The 14,680-nt window shown below is 38.2% G+C and overlaps 1 protein-coding gene across 3 annotated transcripts in view; it reads right to left on the reverse strand.

The window, feature by feature from the left end:
* Positions 1–14,680, reverse strand: part of BRD7 (bromodomain containing 7) — a 38,474-nt gene that overhangs the window by 4,062 nt on the left and 19,732 nt on the right. For 2 of the 3 annotated variants that reach the window (XM_067720934.1, XM_067720933.1), the window contains exons 6-12: positions 13,394–13,504; positions 8,750–8,934; positions 7,624–7,747; positions 6,890–6,965; positions 4,298–4,405; positions 3,430–3,565; positions 1,204–1,315 (exon numbers count right to left, since the gene is read on the reverse strand). In XM_067720934.1, coding sequence (XP_067577035.1) covers positions 1,204–1,315; positions 3,430–3,565; positions 4,298–4,405; positions 6,890–6,965; positions 7,624–7,747; positions 8,750–8,934; positions 13,394–13,504 — 852 coding nt within the window. The remainder of the gene's footprint in view (positions 1–1,203; positions 1,316–3,429; positions 3,566–4,297; positions 4,406–6,889; positions 6,966–7,623; positions 7,748–8,749; positions 8,935–13,393; positions 13,505–14,680) is intronic. The other variant, XM_067720935.1, reaches the window with a different exon arrangement.

The raw sequence follows: 14,680 nt of genomic DNA on the forward strand, positions 1-14,680 counted from the left end.
AAAAGAGGCAACACTTGCAGACAGCAGAGAATGTAAAATATTCAAATGCTACAGAGAACATGAAAACTTCCCATAATCCTAGTCTTCAGAGATACTGCATATATGAACAATACATGTATCATGCAAAAAAAATCAATCACGATCTGTTATCTTTTCTTGAAAGGTTATACAGTGATTTAACTGATTCCCAGTTTTAAAAAATTATAAACACTGTATTGCTTATATATCACTTCTATCTTAATTTGCTAGTATAAATTCTAAGAGGAACTGCTGGATCAAAGGGCAGAGGAACTTTAAATTTGAAATATATTGCCATATCAACAAAATGAAAGACATGCAATTTTAGTTCAAGACTTTTAATTAATTCAGGTTAACTGCTGGGAAGGGTATAGTAAAAATATTTTTGAATTGATGTAAAGCTGAATGTTTTTTAGGTCATGTGAATGCAGTTTATGTGCTAAGATATAAGACTGTACAGCAGTTCTCACTGAACTTCAGGCGCTGACTCAGCTTTGCTGACAGGTCACCCAAGGACCAGCAGCCACAGGTACAGCGAGGGCAGAGGACAAGGCAACTACAGTCATAGCCACCAGGAAGAGTTATGACCCCCAGGAGATACAGGGTTCCTCTAACTATGGTGACAAGGACATTCTGGAGACCAACTCTCCTCTACACTGAAGGAACACTTTCTGGTTTTAATCTTTGAGCCAGGTCTCTGAATTATCCCAGATTATGAACTATGTCCAACTGAACTGGAGCTAGTTTACAAGTGTTAATACAATACAGCAATGAGGAAGCTTGTTACTTTTTTACTTGAGGCTCCACCACTGTATTATTACTATGTAATAAGGAAAAGGACATTCCCTATCATTTTAGTCAACTTAATGTCAAGCCAGTGAGCAAGACTTCCTTTTTTGTTGGGGCACAGAACACGAGCTGACTTCTGAGTTATAACCCCGTTTTTGATTCCTACGTTTCCAAGATGAGGAGATAAAGACAACCCTCTGGCCCTCACAGACCCTGGTAGCTGAGTTACGCGTTTCCGTTCATTGTCCTCCACCCATGGTCTCCACCCGGGCTGGGCTGTCTTTTCAGCGGAATGGAGTTCAGCTGTCACACTGGTAAATCCCATGGTTTCATAACACTGATGACTAACACCTGAGGGCCAATGATAAATCACTGTTTCTTTAGCAGCATTCTTACCATCTCCAACTCCTGCAGGGTTCTAGAATGTCCTCCTTTTGTTAAAACATCCAGTAAACTATCTGCCATAACATATGGATAATCTTGGCATGTGGCCAAAAACTCATGGATGCTGAAAGAGAGTGTGTTGGGAAAGTCACTTTCATACAAATCATCTCCACTGGCGTAATCTTCCTATCATAGCCAACTGTTTCATTAGATGCCCTTAATTTATACCCCATGATATGTGAAACTTTCCATCTGGACACAACACTGTATTAACATATTTACCAGTGATCAAGTTATCATCACAAGAGAATTAAACAATACCAAGAACACCATGAAAAGGAAATGCTCCTGGGGAAAACTTCAAAGAGAAACAAGACCTCAGTGATGGAGGGGATCAGGGCTCAGCCTCTGGAATTCTTTGCTTCTCCCCTTCACTTCCTCCCTAAGGTGATCGTATTCACCTCAGGACTCTCACATATACTAAAAGACTCTAAAAGTCACACCTCCAGTTTGGACCACACTCTGGACAGCTCCATTTGGAGGTCTAATAGGCTCAAAATGTCCAAAATTGAGTTGCTGGATCTTCCTCCCGAAGTAGTCCTAAAATCTTCCCCTTCTCAGTAAAGAGCAATGTCATCCTTTTAGGCTTGGTCTAAAACCCTGGAGTCCTCCTTGACTTTGCTCTCTCACACCCCACTTCAGTGAGTCAAGAAATCCTCCTGGCTGACTACTGATCCCTTCTCAGCACCTCAGCCACCACTCCCACGGTCCAGTTCTCATCTGGATTATGACAGCTGTTCCTCTGTTTCTTCCCTTGCCCCCCTGCAATCTGTTTTCCACAGAGCAGCCATAGTGCGCCTTTTAAAATTATAAGCCAGACTTGGTCACTACTCTGCTCAAAAGCCACCAATATTTTCCCATCTCACTTAGAATAAAATGCCAAGTCCTTACAAAGATCTACTCCCACCAGTTATTTCCCCTACTCTTCCTGTCCCTTACTGCTCTTCTTGGTCTCTAAATGTGTCAGGCAGGTTCCCACCTCAGGGCTTTCGCACAGCTATTCCACTGGCTGGAATGTTCTTCTTTCAGATGGCAGCAACGCTTGCTTCTTTACTGCCTTCAGTTTTGCTCAATGTTCACTTAGCAAAGCCTTCCTTGACTACCCTATTTAAAACAGCACCCCTCTCCCAATCCTAGCACTATCTTCCTTTACTTCTTTACTTTTCTTCAAAACACCTGTTACCACCTGACAGGAGGGCATGGGTCTTTGTCAGCATTGTTTCCCAGGGGAATCCCCAGTATCTAGACGAATGCCTGGAAAATAAGGCACCTGCAATGCCTGTATGTGGAATGCATGGATGAATAATCCAGACAGAATTTATTCAAGCTGGTGAGAAGAGGTCTAAAGGATATACAAATGGCTTGATCTTAAACCACAGTCACTGACTAAGGACCCCTGCCTTATAAAAACACTGCCGCCACTACCACCATACATATATAGAAGTGAACAATCCCCCCTTTGTCAGAACACCAGGAGACTGGTTAATCTATTGGGTTAAATTCTTACATATGACGAAGTTAACAAAGTGCCAGGGCCCAGGAGGAATAACCCAAGCTCAGTGTCCCACCCCAAGCCAGAATCCCAGTAAATCAGGACATTTCATTATGTTGATGGGATGCAAAGTACCCAACATCCTAAATAAGAACACAAAGTTATCTTCCCACAGAAACAATAAGGGATAGTTGAGTGTAACTGCAATGGTCTACTGGTACGTGACAGGTCAAACAGGCTTGGATGTGGGTTGCATTAGGAATCGAATCATGTCCTACCTCTGATCTTGGGGAAAATGGGTTGTGGCTTCCCAAACTGATCAAATTTGGAACAACTCACTGATCCACAAAACTGTTACAGTAAAGCAGGTGGCACGTCAACATTGTGAAGCAACAAGCTCCTGAATTTTAGTAAGCATCTTTAAAAAGATATTTTTGTAAGAATTAAAATACTACAGATGCCAACATCAGAAAATATTAGGGAGATACATTCTTTCTTTAAAATATATGGTCTCTATTAAAGAACGATGATAACTAAGGGTCTATTTAATTACTGTCAATTAAAAAAATTACTGAACACATTTTCTACCAATTGAATAACTCTGTAAGTCTATCAATAGATCACTTATGTATATCAGTATTTTAGGACAATGTAGCACTCAGAATACTGACGAACTGGTGACTCACCTGAAATCACTCGGGAGGTCAGAGTCTTCCCCATAGGTTGAATAGATTAAATCAGAATCGTCCTTGCTGATGTTTGCAAATGTGGAGTCATAATGTGGTGCATAAGAACTGTAGGGTCCATAATTCAAGTATAACACTGTTGATAAAAACACACACACACAAAACCACAATACCATTCTTTAAGTTGTATGTCAATCTATTTTTTTGTTTAGTAAAGATTATTCCCTTCTAACTTTGCTACTTTATTGACTGGCATACAAATTTAGGGTAAACATTTTCTCCAAACATGTATTTGTGAAGTCACAACTCAGGTGAATCTTTGCCCACAAAGCAGAGAGGAAAAAAAAGAAATAACAAAACTCATTTTGAATACTAACACTGATTTTTTCAGGGGCTTCCCTGGTGGCACAGTGGTTAAGAATCCACCTGCCAATGCAGGGGACACGGGTTTGAGCTCTGGTCCAGGAAGATCTCACATGCTGCGGAGCAACTAAGCCCGTGCGCCAGAACTACTGAGCCTGTGCTCTAGAGCCCGCAAGCCACAACTACTGAGCCCACATGCCACAACTACTGAAGCCTGCACGTCTAGAGCCCGTGCTCCGCAACAAGAAGCCACCGCAATGAGAAGCCCAGCACCACAACGAAGAGTAGCGCCCGCTCGCTACAACTAGAGAAAGCCCACGCACAGCAACAAAGACCCAACGCAGCCAAAAATAAATAAATTTAGGAAAAAAAATACTGATTTTTCAGTTTCTTAATAAAATAGCTAATTAATGTTGCAAAAATACCATAAAGAGAGTGCTTCTTTTCCTCAGCTCCTTGAGAAAGAGAGAAGAGAAAAAACTTGACTACCATGTGGGAGCCTTACCTGGAGTTACCTTGTTCCTTTTATCTTCTTTGAACCCCTGCAAAGTATTCACTCCAGACTGAAGTCTTCCAGTCGTCATTCCCAGTCTCACAGGGCAGTAGCCTGGTTCTAAAACATAAGAGTGAGCACGGTGGAGGCAGCTCATGTGGCAGTGATCCAGATGGCGCTCTCACTCAGCGTCTGTGCGCACACTGCTTCATGCCATTCACGTGACTCTGGGCAGCCCTTGCTCTACCCATTTTTAACATAAGAAAATCTGAGCTTAGAAAGGCAGGAACGTACGCGGACCAAAATCTGGTCCTTTTCATTATACTCTACTGCATCCTGGAATTCTTTATAATCATGTTGCACTTCACTTTAAAAAACATGTTTAAAGTTTTTTAAACATGGACTTTTAAAAAATTTTTCTTTTGGCCACACCCCGCAGCATGTGGGATCTTAGTTCCCCCACCAGGGATCAAACCTGTGCCCTCTGCATTGGGAGTGTGGAGTCTTAACCACTGGACAGCCAGGGAAGTCCTGAAGGTCGGATCTTTTAATGTTAAGATGATGCAAGTAAACCAGTAGAAAAGGTCAAGTAAAAGACTAAGGGAAAATACATGATTAAAGACAAGAACTCATAATATATTCAGGATAAGTTAATCTGAATTAATCTGAGGCAGACTTGCACTGCAGGGAAGAATAGTCTTTAAAGATGTGATGTCTGTAAACCAGGAACGAACCCCTGTAATGATGCTAGAAATCTGTGATACAAGCATAAGAACTGAGAAGGATGGTATCAGGAGAAAACGTGGTCTCTAACAAATTCCAACAGAAAGGATATTTTCTCTTGAAGAAGAGACAAGATGATTTTTGTAGCATGACCACCCTGGAATAGAGTCTACTGCCACATGTGATCAGTGTGATAAAATAAACGCACTTGAGAGAAACTTCAAACACCTAAATCAGATCTTCTGGAATTTGGTGTCCTAATTGGTACTAGTGCCTCCAACCAGGAGGATGGAGCTGAGACAGGGACATCTTCTGCCTTAAACCAGTAAACTGGCCTCCTGGGGGAGCTGCTGTGTGTGTGAGGAGTCAGGTCAGCGCTGGCCACATTTGATAATGCCTACAGAAGCAGGAAATCCAGAAAACCAGACCAAGAGCAGAGACCAGACCCCAAGTACAAAGAAAGGGGCAGATCTTAAGGTGTGACCTAAATCAACTTAGCTGCGTCACCACATTTTCATCACGGCTATACTACAGAGAGCAATACTCTCAATCCTGTGGCATTTTCTTTTTTATTTTTCTCCCCTGTGGCATTTTCTTTGACCCAAGACCCTAAAAAGTTCGTATGAAAAGTTCATATAAAAGTAAAAAATGAGTTTTGTTCTGAAAACATAGCACCAGTTCCTTTTCTTCTAAGTAAGGAGGCTATTAATGTTCTCCTTCAGCATTTCAAGAGTGGAATGCAATGCTCAAAGAGAACACTGACAGGCTTGCGTCAAATGCATCAAGCTCTTCTCTGCTTCAAGGTGTTTTTTTTACCTGTTATTCCCCAATCCCTTACCCACCATTTTGGGATCAACCTAAACATCTCTTAAGGAAGCCCTCTCTGACCCCCAGACACGAGACAGATATATCCTGTTACTACTCTGCCGCTCTTTTCCTCTGATGTACTGATTCATGGTGGACAAGTTGCCATCTCTTTACATGATTCTTTTTGTTTGTGTCCTCCTTTCCCCACTCCACAGAACGTAAGGGGGACTTGTCTCTTCTTGTGTTGCTCCCTTTTTACACCTAGCTCCACCTCAAGCTTCTAAGACAGTGTCTTGCTCATGGCAAACAATAAATAATGGAGACTATTTCCTGAAGTGCAGGAATTTTGTCATTATTCATTTTTGTATCTCCAATTAACTCTCTCCTAATGGTAGTATGAAAACAGATATTTATAAAATATTCTCATGCTTATCACATGATTTTCCCCTCAGATGAATGACATAAATTTCCCATTCTTACATCAAGGTTTAAAATATTCCCTATACTACTTCCATTAAAATATCATTTGAGAAAATGTAAGTATGACCTGAGTTTCTAAAATAGTGATCCCCAACCTTTGTAAACTTTCTATCAACCACAGTGAAAGATATGTCATTAACTATATATTATTCCATTCCCATTAAAGTACTACATGGCATATATATTCATTTTATTCCCTGAAATTAAAAAGTCAAGTTAAATTTATTATGCCATAGTCTGAGGGTTTTGAGATACTTCAAGAAATAACTGAGCCTTTATACCAGAGTCTCTTAAAACCAGGGCTAGAAATGACTGCCTAATATTTTGGCTTTGTTAATGGTGGGTATGATACTCCAGGCACTTTATATTTTAAAGAAAACTTGATCTGTAGTGTACTTATTTGGGATGAAATTAAGTTAGGCTAGCTGTTAGCGTGAAGTACACCATGCCTAGCCAAGTTCTTTACGGATGATGATACAGTTAGGTTTATCGATATTCAGACTTGTTGCTTTAAAATGTTAACCCGGGTTACTGCTCTTTTCCAAATTAGCATCAAGTTCAAAGTTCATGCACAGTCTAATTCTGTGAACTTACCTCCTACAACAGGATCCACAGGATGGAGAAGTCCCAGTGTTGTTGTTCCATCTGGTTTCCTCCTTTCAAATTCACACTGCAATGACCCAAAGTATTCAAATGGCATGAACAGTTTTACATACCATATGTACATATGCTGCTCATCAGAAAACCTTACCTTAGTTTAGTCAAGCTAATATTACAGGTAGCGATCATCACTATACTCAGATATCAACTTTCACACCTGTCTCCATGCACACAGGTGTTGATGGGTTAAAGAAATGAAGGTTAGAGCAATCTCAGAATTTTGAAGAGCTGTGTGGGTCCTTAAGGTCACCGAGTTCTGTTCACTCTATTAAAAAAGGATACTGAAGGCCAGGGAAGGGGAGTGACTTGCCCAAAGTCATGTATTAATTCATTTGGTTTTAGAACCAACGTGCTATACAATATGACTTGAAAAGACCAGTACATAAATGTTTTCTTTGTAAGCTTTAAGTCTGTGGTTCATTTTCCAACTTTAGAACACATTAACATCACTTAAAAAAACAAACAAACCCAAATCCCTTTATCCAGTAACACAGGACAATACTATATACTTTACAAACCAAGTATATTATTACTTTTTCTTTTTGTGAGTGTTCTCCTTAAGAACTCTATGGCAGATATGGATTAAAAGGACACAAGCAACTTAAAAACTGTAAGTTTCAGACAACCCGAATCAGTAGGTAATGAAACGAAAGGAAAAGCTTGATCACCTGACTATTAACGAGCCGCCTGGTCAGCTTTCCTCCAGATTCCTTAACAATGCGGTCAATCTGCTCCTGCTCTCTTTCTACATTATTGCTTTTAAATTTATCTTCAAGTACATCTTTGTCTTTCCTGAAAACACACATTAGTACTAAGTAAAAAAAAAAAAAGATAAGATGAAAACATTAAAATGTAATTCCAAATATGAATACAACTGAAGTGGAGAAATTTGCGCTACTGACACCAATTAAAACTTTGTTCCTTAATGACCTGGTAAGGGGCCCTAATAACACACCAACAGTAAGGCAAACCAAGTAGTTGGCTAGTTCCCTCCCTTTTTGTGTCCAGTGTTACTTGCTCTAAACGTTTTTCTTAGAAGATTCACAAAAATGAAACTCCACCTCAAATATGTTTTAAAAGGGGAGGGGCATACAATTTGTATTTATTAAGTTCAATATTTAAAATTAAAATAAATGTACATTTAAAATGTATAAATCTTAGAAATATAACAAAAACTTGTCACAAGTTTACTTTCTTTGCATTATGACAGCAGAAATCGCACACTGCTAACTAAACCCTTCTCCCAGAGTTGACAGCGAGGTGCTGGGCATCAGAGTAGGCAGTGGTGTGAGCAGGATATACACGACTGCGTCCGGCCATGCCAGCTGCTGCCCAGTAGGACCAGTGGCTCATTACTGCTCCTACCAGCTGACACTGAGTGGAAAACATGCACACATCTCAGCGATAGCCCATCTGTTTAGAAGGTAGCTTTAACTGTGCTTAGGCTTAAGTACGGTCTGAACTCCTTTGTGGAATGAAATAATGAATACACTTTTTTCTTAAACAAATAGTTCTACTAAAATAAACTCACAGACAATTATGAGTCCCTAAAGGTAATTTACTGGTTTTAAAACTACTTTCATACAGAAGAGACATTCAGAACTATTTTCTGAACTGTGTTTGGACAATTCCATATAATGCTTTGCATGAGAAGAAGGGTATCAAATCATCAAAATGGACTTTCAGGACAAAACCCAACCAACCACGGACCCAAGGCAGGCCCCCAATCAGTATTTTCTCCCGATACTGGTGTGAAAAAGACAGCTTAACCTTAATATTCCAAAGATTCTTTACTTTTTATTTTCCTTATTGGGACTCTTGAAGCCTTGTGCCTCAGTGTCTCCAGAGTCTTCCCTCTCTCTTGGCCAGCAGCCGCTGTCCTCCCCACTCTGCGAGGTGTCTGTTCTATCTTTCTGCTTTCGACTTTTTTGCAAGTCTGCCATGAAGTCTATGCTCTGCTTCAGGCTCTGAATTCTCTCCTAAAAATATTCAAGAATATTCTTATTGAATGTTTGTCATTCATTTTGAAAGTAATGCATTTTTTCCCCCACAGAGTTTGCACTTATCCTGTTATTAACTAGGGAAGAAAAACAATTAAATGTAATCATACCAACAGAGTAGAATATTTAGGAACCAGGACAATAAAGTCTATTCCTTCAATGCAGATAATTTCCAACATAAGAGAATGCTCTATAACTTTGCTGCATTATCAAAAAGTTCACAGAAAAGAAAGTGTGAATAAATACTAAGTATTCTTTGCAGTACTAAATTTAAAAAGTAAAATTTAGTTTAATAGGATGTTAAAGTTTTATATTTAACAGAATGGTTTTATCTTCTGAAATTTAAGAATTATCAGGTATTTAAAACCTAGAGCATGGGAACATGTGAAGATCCCTTACATTCTGGTATCCTGGGATAATCAATGATGATTCTGGCATTTTTCTCTGTGTGAAAACATGCCTCAAGGAGAATAAAAAGGCTGCTAGCATAGTTTCTTTTTCAGAGTGCATAATGTTCTAACCAAAGAAGTACTGTTTCTGTTTTGTGAAACATGCTGAATTTTCCACTGCATTGATACGCTGTGAAATTTTCATGGTGGTTAAGGACTTGAGGTTTCTGGACAAATGTTAAAGAGGCAGATTTGTTCCCAGTGACTGTTCTGCGTTTTATTTCTGAGTGTTGTCACTGGATAAAATATGGACTGCAGTCTCCTCAGGGCTGCACAGCAACAGCAGGGAAGACTTCTGTGGAATAATAGAAACTAGAACTGGAAGGGACCAGAGGTCATTCAAATAAGAACAGTGTAGCCCAGAAATGCTAAATGACTCACCTAAAGTCACAGAACCAGTGACCAAGACCAGGCCTCTTGTCTCTCACGATGGGGACTTTCCTCATCATACTCTGCTGTATTAGCAGTACAGACTGAGAGCCTCAAGAAATGAACCCTGCTATTTTTACTGGACTATAATTTTAAAATAATCTTAAAACTATTTAAGCAATATATTTTATGGTAGACAAAGACATGGGTAGAGGAGAAAATAAATACCTTGTTAATTTATTATCCGGAGAGGAAAAGTGTTAACAGGTTTAACATTCTAGTATTTTTCTAAGCATTACACATATTAGCAAATCGGAATTATAATGAACATTTTGTAACAAGCAAAGTTTCTTTTTTTTTTCAGTTAATAAACTGCAAGTATCTCCCTTCTGTATCATAAAATATTCTTAACAACTGTATAGTATTTCATCCCAGTGCGTCTCATGGTTTAATTAACGACCCTTACTGGACATTTAGCTTATTTCCAAGTTTCTCCTATTATAAATAAAAGTCTCCAGGAATCTCTATCTCTTTAGAATAAATCCTAGGAGTAAAAATACTAGGTCAAAGGGAATGAGTATTTTTAAGGCTTCTGATGTGTACTACCAAACTGCTTTCTAGAAAAACTGTAACAATTAATAGTATTTGAAAGTTTCACCAGTGTTTGAAATTTTCTCTGAATCCCTGGCAAACTGATTAGTACCATTAAAAAAAAATTACTAATTTGATTTTTAAAAACAGGTTTTATTTTAATACACACTTAAAAAATACTAGTGATTCTTTCTGTGTGCATTTACTGGCCATTCGTGTTTCCCCTTGTGCATGTCACTTAAGCCACTTCTTAACTCATCTATTTCTAGCACCTGAAACGGAGGTTGGCACATAGTAGGCACTCAATAAATGCTGGTTAAATGAATGGGCTTAGATCACAAAGTTCTCAGTAACCTATTTAATTTCCATTCTAGAGTTTTATAAAGCAGAACCTACATTTAATAATGTTTTCAGATTTTTAGAAAAACATAATATGCATAAAATTAAAATAATTCAATTAGAGAAATTTTCTAAATTTCAACACAGGTCATGGAAAAAAATTGAGTTTAATTAATTTTAATTTGAAAGCAATGTCTTTCTTTTTTGGTAACTAAAATGTCTCCAAATCAGCATACTGTTTATTAATTCTCAATTTTACAAATGTCTAAAGGGTTTGATTCTTTGCCATTAATAACAGCTAACACCTACTGAGTGCTCACTCACATAGCAGGTATAATTTTATAAGGTAAGTACTACTGTTATGCCATTTTATGTGATGGGAAAAAGGCTGAGAAAGGTTACATGGCCTGCGTAAGATCACACAGAGTCTCAATAACACAGCCAGGACCTGAACCTTGATTAGTCTGATCCAAAGCCACTATGCTATGAATAGTACTGTTTATACTATAATGCAGCATTTAGTATTTGGGAGATCAAAAGAATTATTCTGCATATGTCCACTTTTCATAAAAGTAACACATCTAATAGTCACCTAATAGTCACTACTTGTGTGTAACTGAAAAAATGATGAATGACTGCTCTACAATCTTTACACTGAATTCAAAAACAGTTATCTTTGAAAAGACACCATTAACGGAAGGGTGTACTGGGCTCTCTTGGGAGATGTGCTATTAAAAGAGTAATTCAGAAGGTCTAAATTTAAACATTTAAAAATCACTACTGTAAGGGTCTCTCCCATCTAGGGTGGAGAGAACAGTCAACAGGAAGCTATAACACAGGATGCGTAGGGCTCCTCAACAGGAAGAGATCTGAAAAAAGGGAAGACAACAGAGAGAGAAAAGGGAAAGTGGAAAAGAAAGGTTTTCTTCCTGTGCTTCCAGCCATCCCATCCCCAATAAAATACAAGAGATACTGGAGTCGTTTACATGTTATATTAACTACATTATTTAAAGATGAGGAAACAGTGGTAGATCAAAGTTGAAAATTTTACTTGTATATGTTATGTTTGCGAATTAAACGTTATCCTAAAAATTCAATGTACATATTTTGGAGTGACTAAACACTGCATTTGTTGGGTGCACTTTTACTTCAAATACAAAAACAGCAAGTATTTGCAGGTTTTTAAAACTGGAATATGGCTTGGTTCTGGATTCTGAGTTTTTCTGCAAAGAATGGGATAAACATTTTATATTCTCCTTTCCTCTGCATATTTTCCCAAAGATGGGTAACTGGCTTACATTACAGTTTCCCAAGTCTCTAGGAAAGGGTGGGAATTGATGTTGTCTAAATATTAGGAGTGCAAGAATGAACATTAATCCAAATGTTTTTCTTTCCTCCGTTAAGTGGATACAAGAATCTTTCAGAGCCAAGCACACAGACACTAAGACATCTGCGCACCAAGGCAATTCTTTAAATGTAAAACTGTGATACAAATGATCACATTTGATATAAAAATTGGAAAACCATGTGCATCTACACATGACTCATTTCTACTATTCTCTAATTCCCTTGAATTTGAACCCGAGCCCTTGATTCTGATTTCTTTCTCCTCATACCCACTCATTTCTCTTTGCAAAATCCCTCTCACATCTTGTTCTTCTTGATCTCCTCCTTACTCTAGCTCTTTCTAAAATCAGCACATTAATGCTAGCAATTATCTTTGAGATCTCAGATTAAACCTTCTTCTCTACAGATAAGAACACTGAGGCCCAGGGTGGTTAATGGGCCCAGGGTGGGCCAAGGTTCAAAAGTTAGTGGAAAAGAGCTAAAACTAGAACTCAGTCTTCTGACTTCCCGCTGTGATAAGGTGCCAGGTTTGTCTCAGTTAATTTTCCATCCTATGCAGAGTTGTGAGTAAAACCTCGAAAGACGTGATTTATCTTGTGAGCTCTCCTCTTCTCCCAGCAGATGCACATGATCACCTCAATTTGCCCTTCAAGGTCATTCATCAGCCATCACTCTGAGATGAGACTCCCGTCACTTTCTGCCACTATCTACAGTATCTCTGTTTTGAATAAGTTATCAGATTAAGCTCCCTCATGAAGCTTGATGATGATGATGTGTCTGCGTCTCTGCACACGTTTCTCCCATGTCAAATGCCTTACTATGTGCAACAGTTCTTATCCTTCAAAGGAAAGTCTGCTCCTGTGGGGAGGTGGCTTTGAGACAATTCCAAATTATCGTTCATTTGTGTATTTTGTTTCTTTCTACTCGAAGAAGTTCCTGTGCTTCACCAGAACATTAGATTCCATCCCTACAAAGGGAAATAGAGAGCTTTCCTTCTAAAAGGTCTCATAATTCATGTAATCTATCCTGTCCTGGAATTCATGTTGATGTTTGTTTCACAGCCAATGTAAGTCTATCTGGTGAATACCAACTCAAGAGCCTCTTAAGTAAATAATTACAAGTGACTGCCAATATTTATTTCTATCAATTCCAAATGAGAATCTTCCTGCTTTAATTTTCTTTTCTATGTTAAAAATTTTTTTCATTTAATATTTCCTACTTTTAATATCATCTGCCTATAAAATAAAACCAGTACTGTATTGGATCTGTATCACTATAACCAAAAAACAAAGGGATATAGATTTTTATAACAATTATTATTTATGACAAAGAATTTCCTTTACCTGGCTAAGAATTTTCATCCCTGAGTGCAATAGCTTCTTTGCAGCTTTATAATAAATGGTCTCTGGTTTGTTGTAAATCATAGCATTAGTACACATTAGTTTGAAGTTATCCTGCAGAGAAAATATTAGGAAGAAATACATTAAAATGAAACAAAGCACCCTCTTGTCCTGTTTGAAATCATGCAGGTCTTCAAGAAATTAAAAACCACCACCACCACCAAAAAAACCCCCCCAAAACAAAAACAAACCAACAAAACCCGCTCCCATCCTTTTACTGTTTACTAAGCAACGTTAACAGCAATTTATTAAGTTTTAAAATTCACTAACAGGGCTTCCCTGGTGGCACAGTGGTTAAGAATCTGCCTGCTAATGCAGGGGACATGGGTTCGAGCCCTGGTACGGGAAGATCCCACATGCCGTGGAGCAACTAAGCCCATGCGCCACAACTACTGAGCCTGTGAGCCACAACTACTGAAGCCCACACACCTAGAGCCCATGCTGTTCAACAAGAGAAGCCACCACAATGAGAAGCCCGCACACGGCAACGAAGAGTAGCCCCTGCTCGCCACAACTAGAGAAAGCCCACACGCAACAAAGACCCAACGCAGCCAAAAAAAAAAAAAAAGAAAGAAAAAACTTAAACTTAAAAAAAAATTAAAAAAATAAAACGCACTAACAAAACGAATACTGCTAAATTAAATATCCTACTACATTCCTTTCCAAATTCTTAAACATTCTATAGTAACTATATAAATTTTAGATCCCGAGATAAAATTTTAAAATCGGTTTCTTCAGTACAATCTTATTGCACAAAAAAAGAATTAGAAGAAAATACTTCTATCTTATATTTAATAATTTTAACTGTGTACTTCATTTAATTAAAAAATATTCTTAGTTTTAAAACAAACATCTTAATTCTCCAGTTATGAGTTAAATGTTTTACTTCAGATCCTGACTGAAAACTGGGACAATATTAAATTATCACAATATTTCCTACCAGATTCAAATTAACTGAGCAAAAATGGCGAAACATTTACACTAATTTTCTTTTAAGTGTTTGGATACTGTTATAAGCTAAACATAATTTGCAGAATGTTGCAAAATCATGCCAACCTGAAATAAACCATACAACCTCAAAGAGTTACAACATGTAACTGCAGTAGGCAAATTATCAAAACTGTACTTTTGGTTTAAATTTCAAAGTATGCACATGTGCTGGGGAACTCAATCCCACTGCATATTTTCATGGTTAAGTAATTTTTACATTGTATAAACGTGAGGGCGATT

This window comes from Pseudorca crassidens, chromosome 20 (genome assembly GCF_039906515.1).
Source record: "Pseudorca crassidens isolate mPseCra1 chromosome 20, mPseCra1.hap1, whole genome shotgun sequence".
NCBI classification, from domain to species: Eukaryota; Metazoa; Chordata; class Mammalia; order Artiodactyla; family Delphinidae; genus Pseudorca; species Pseudorca crassidens.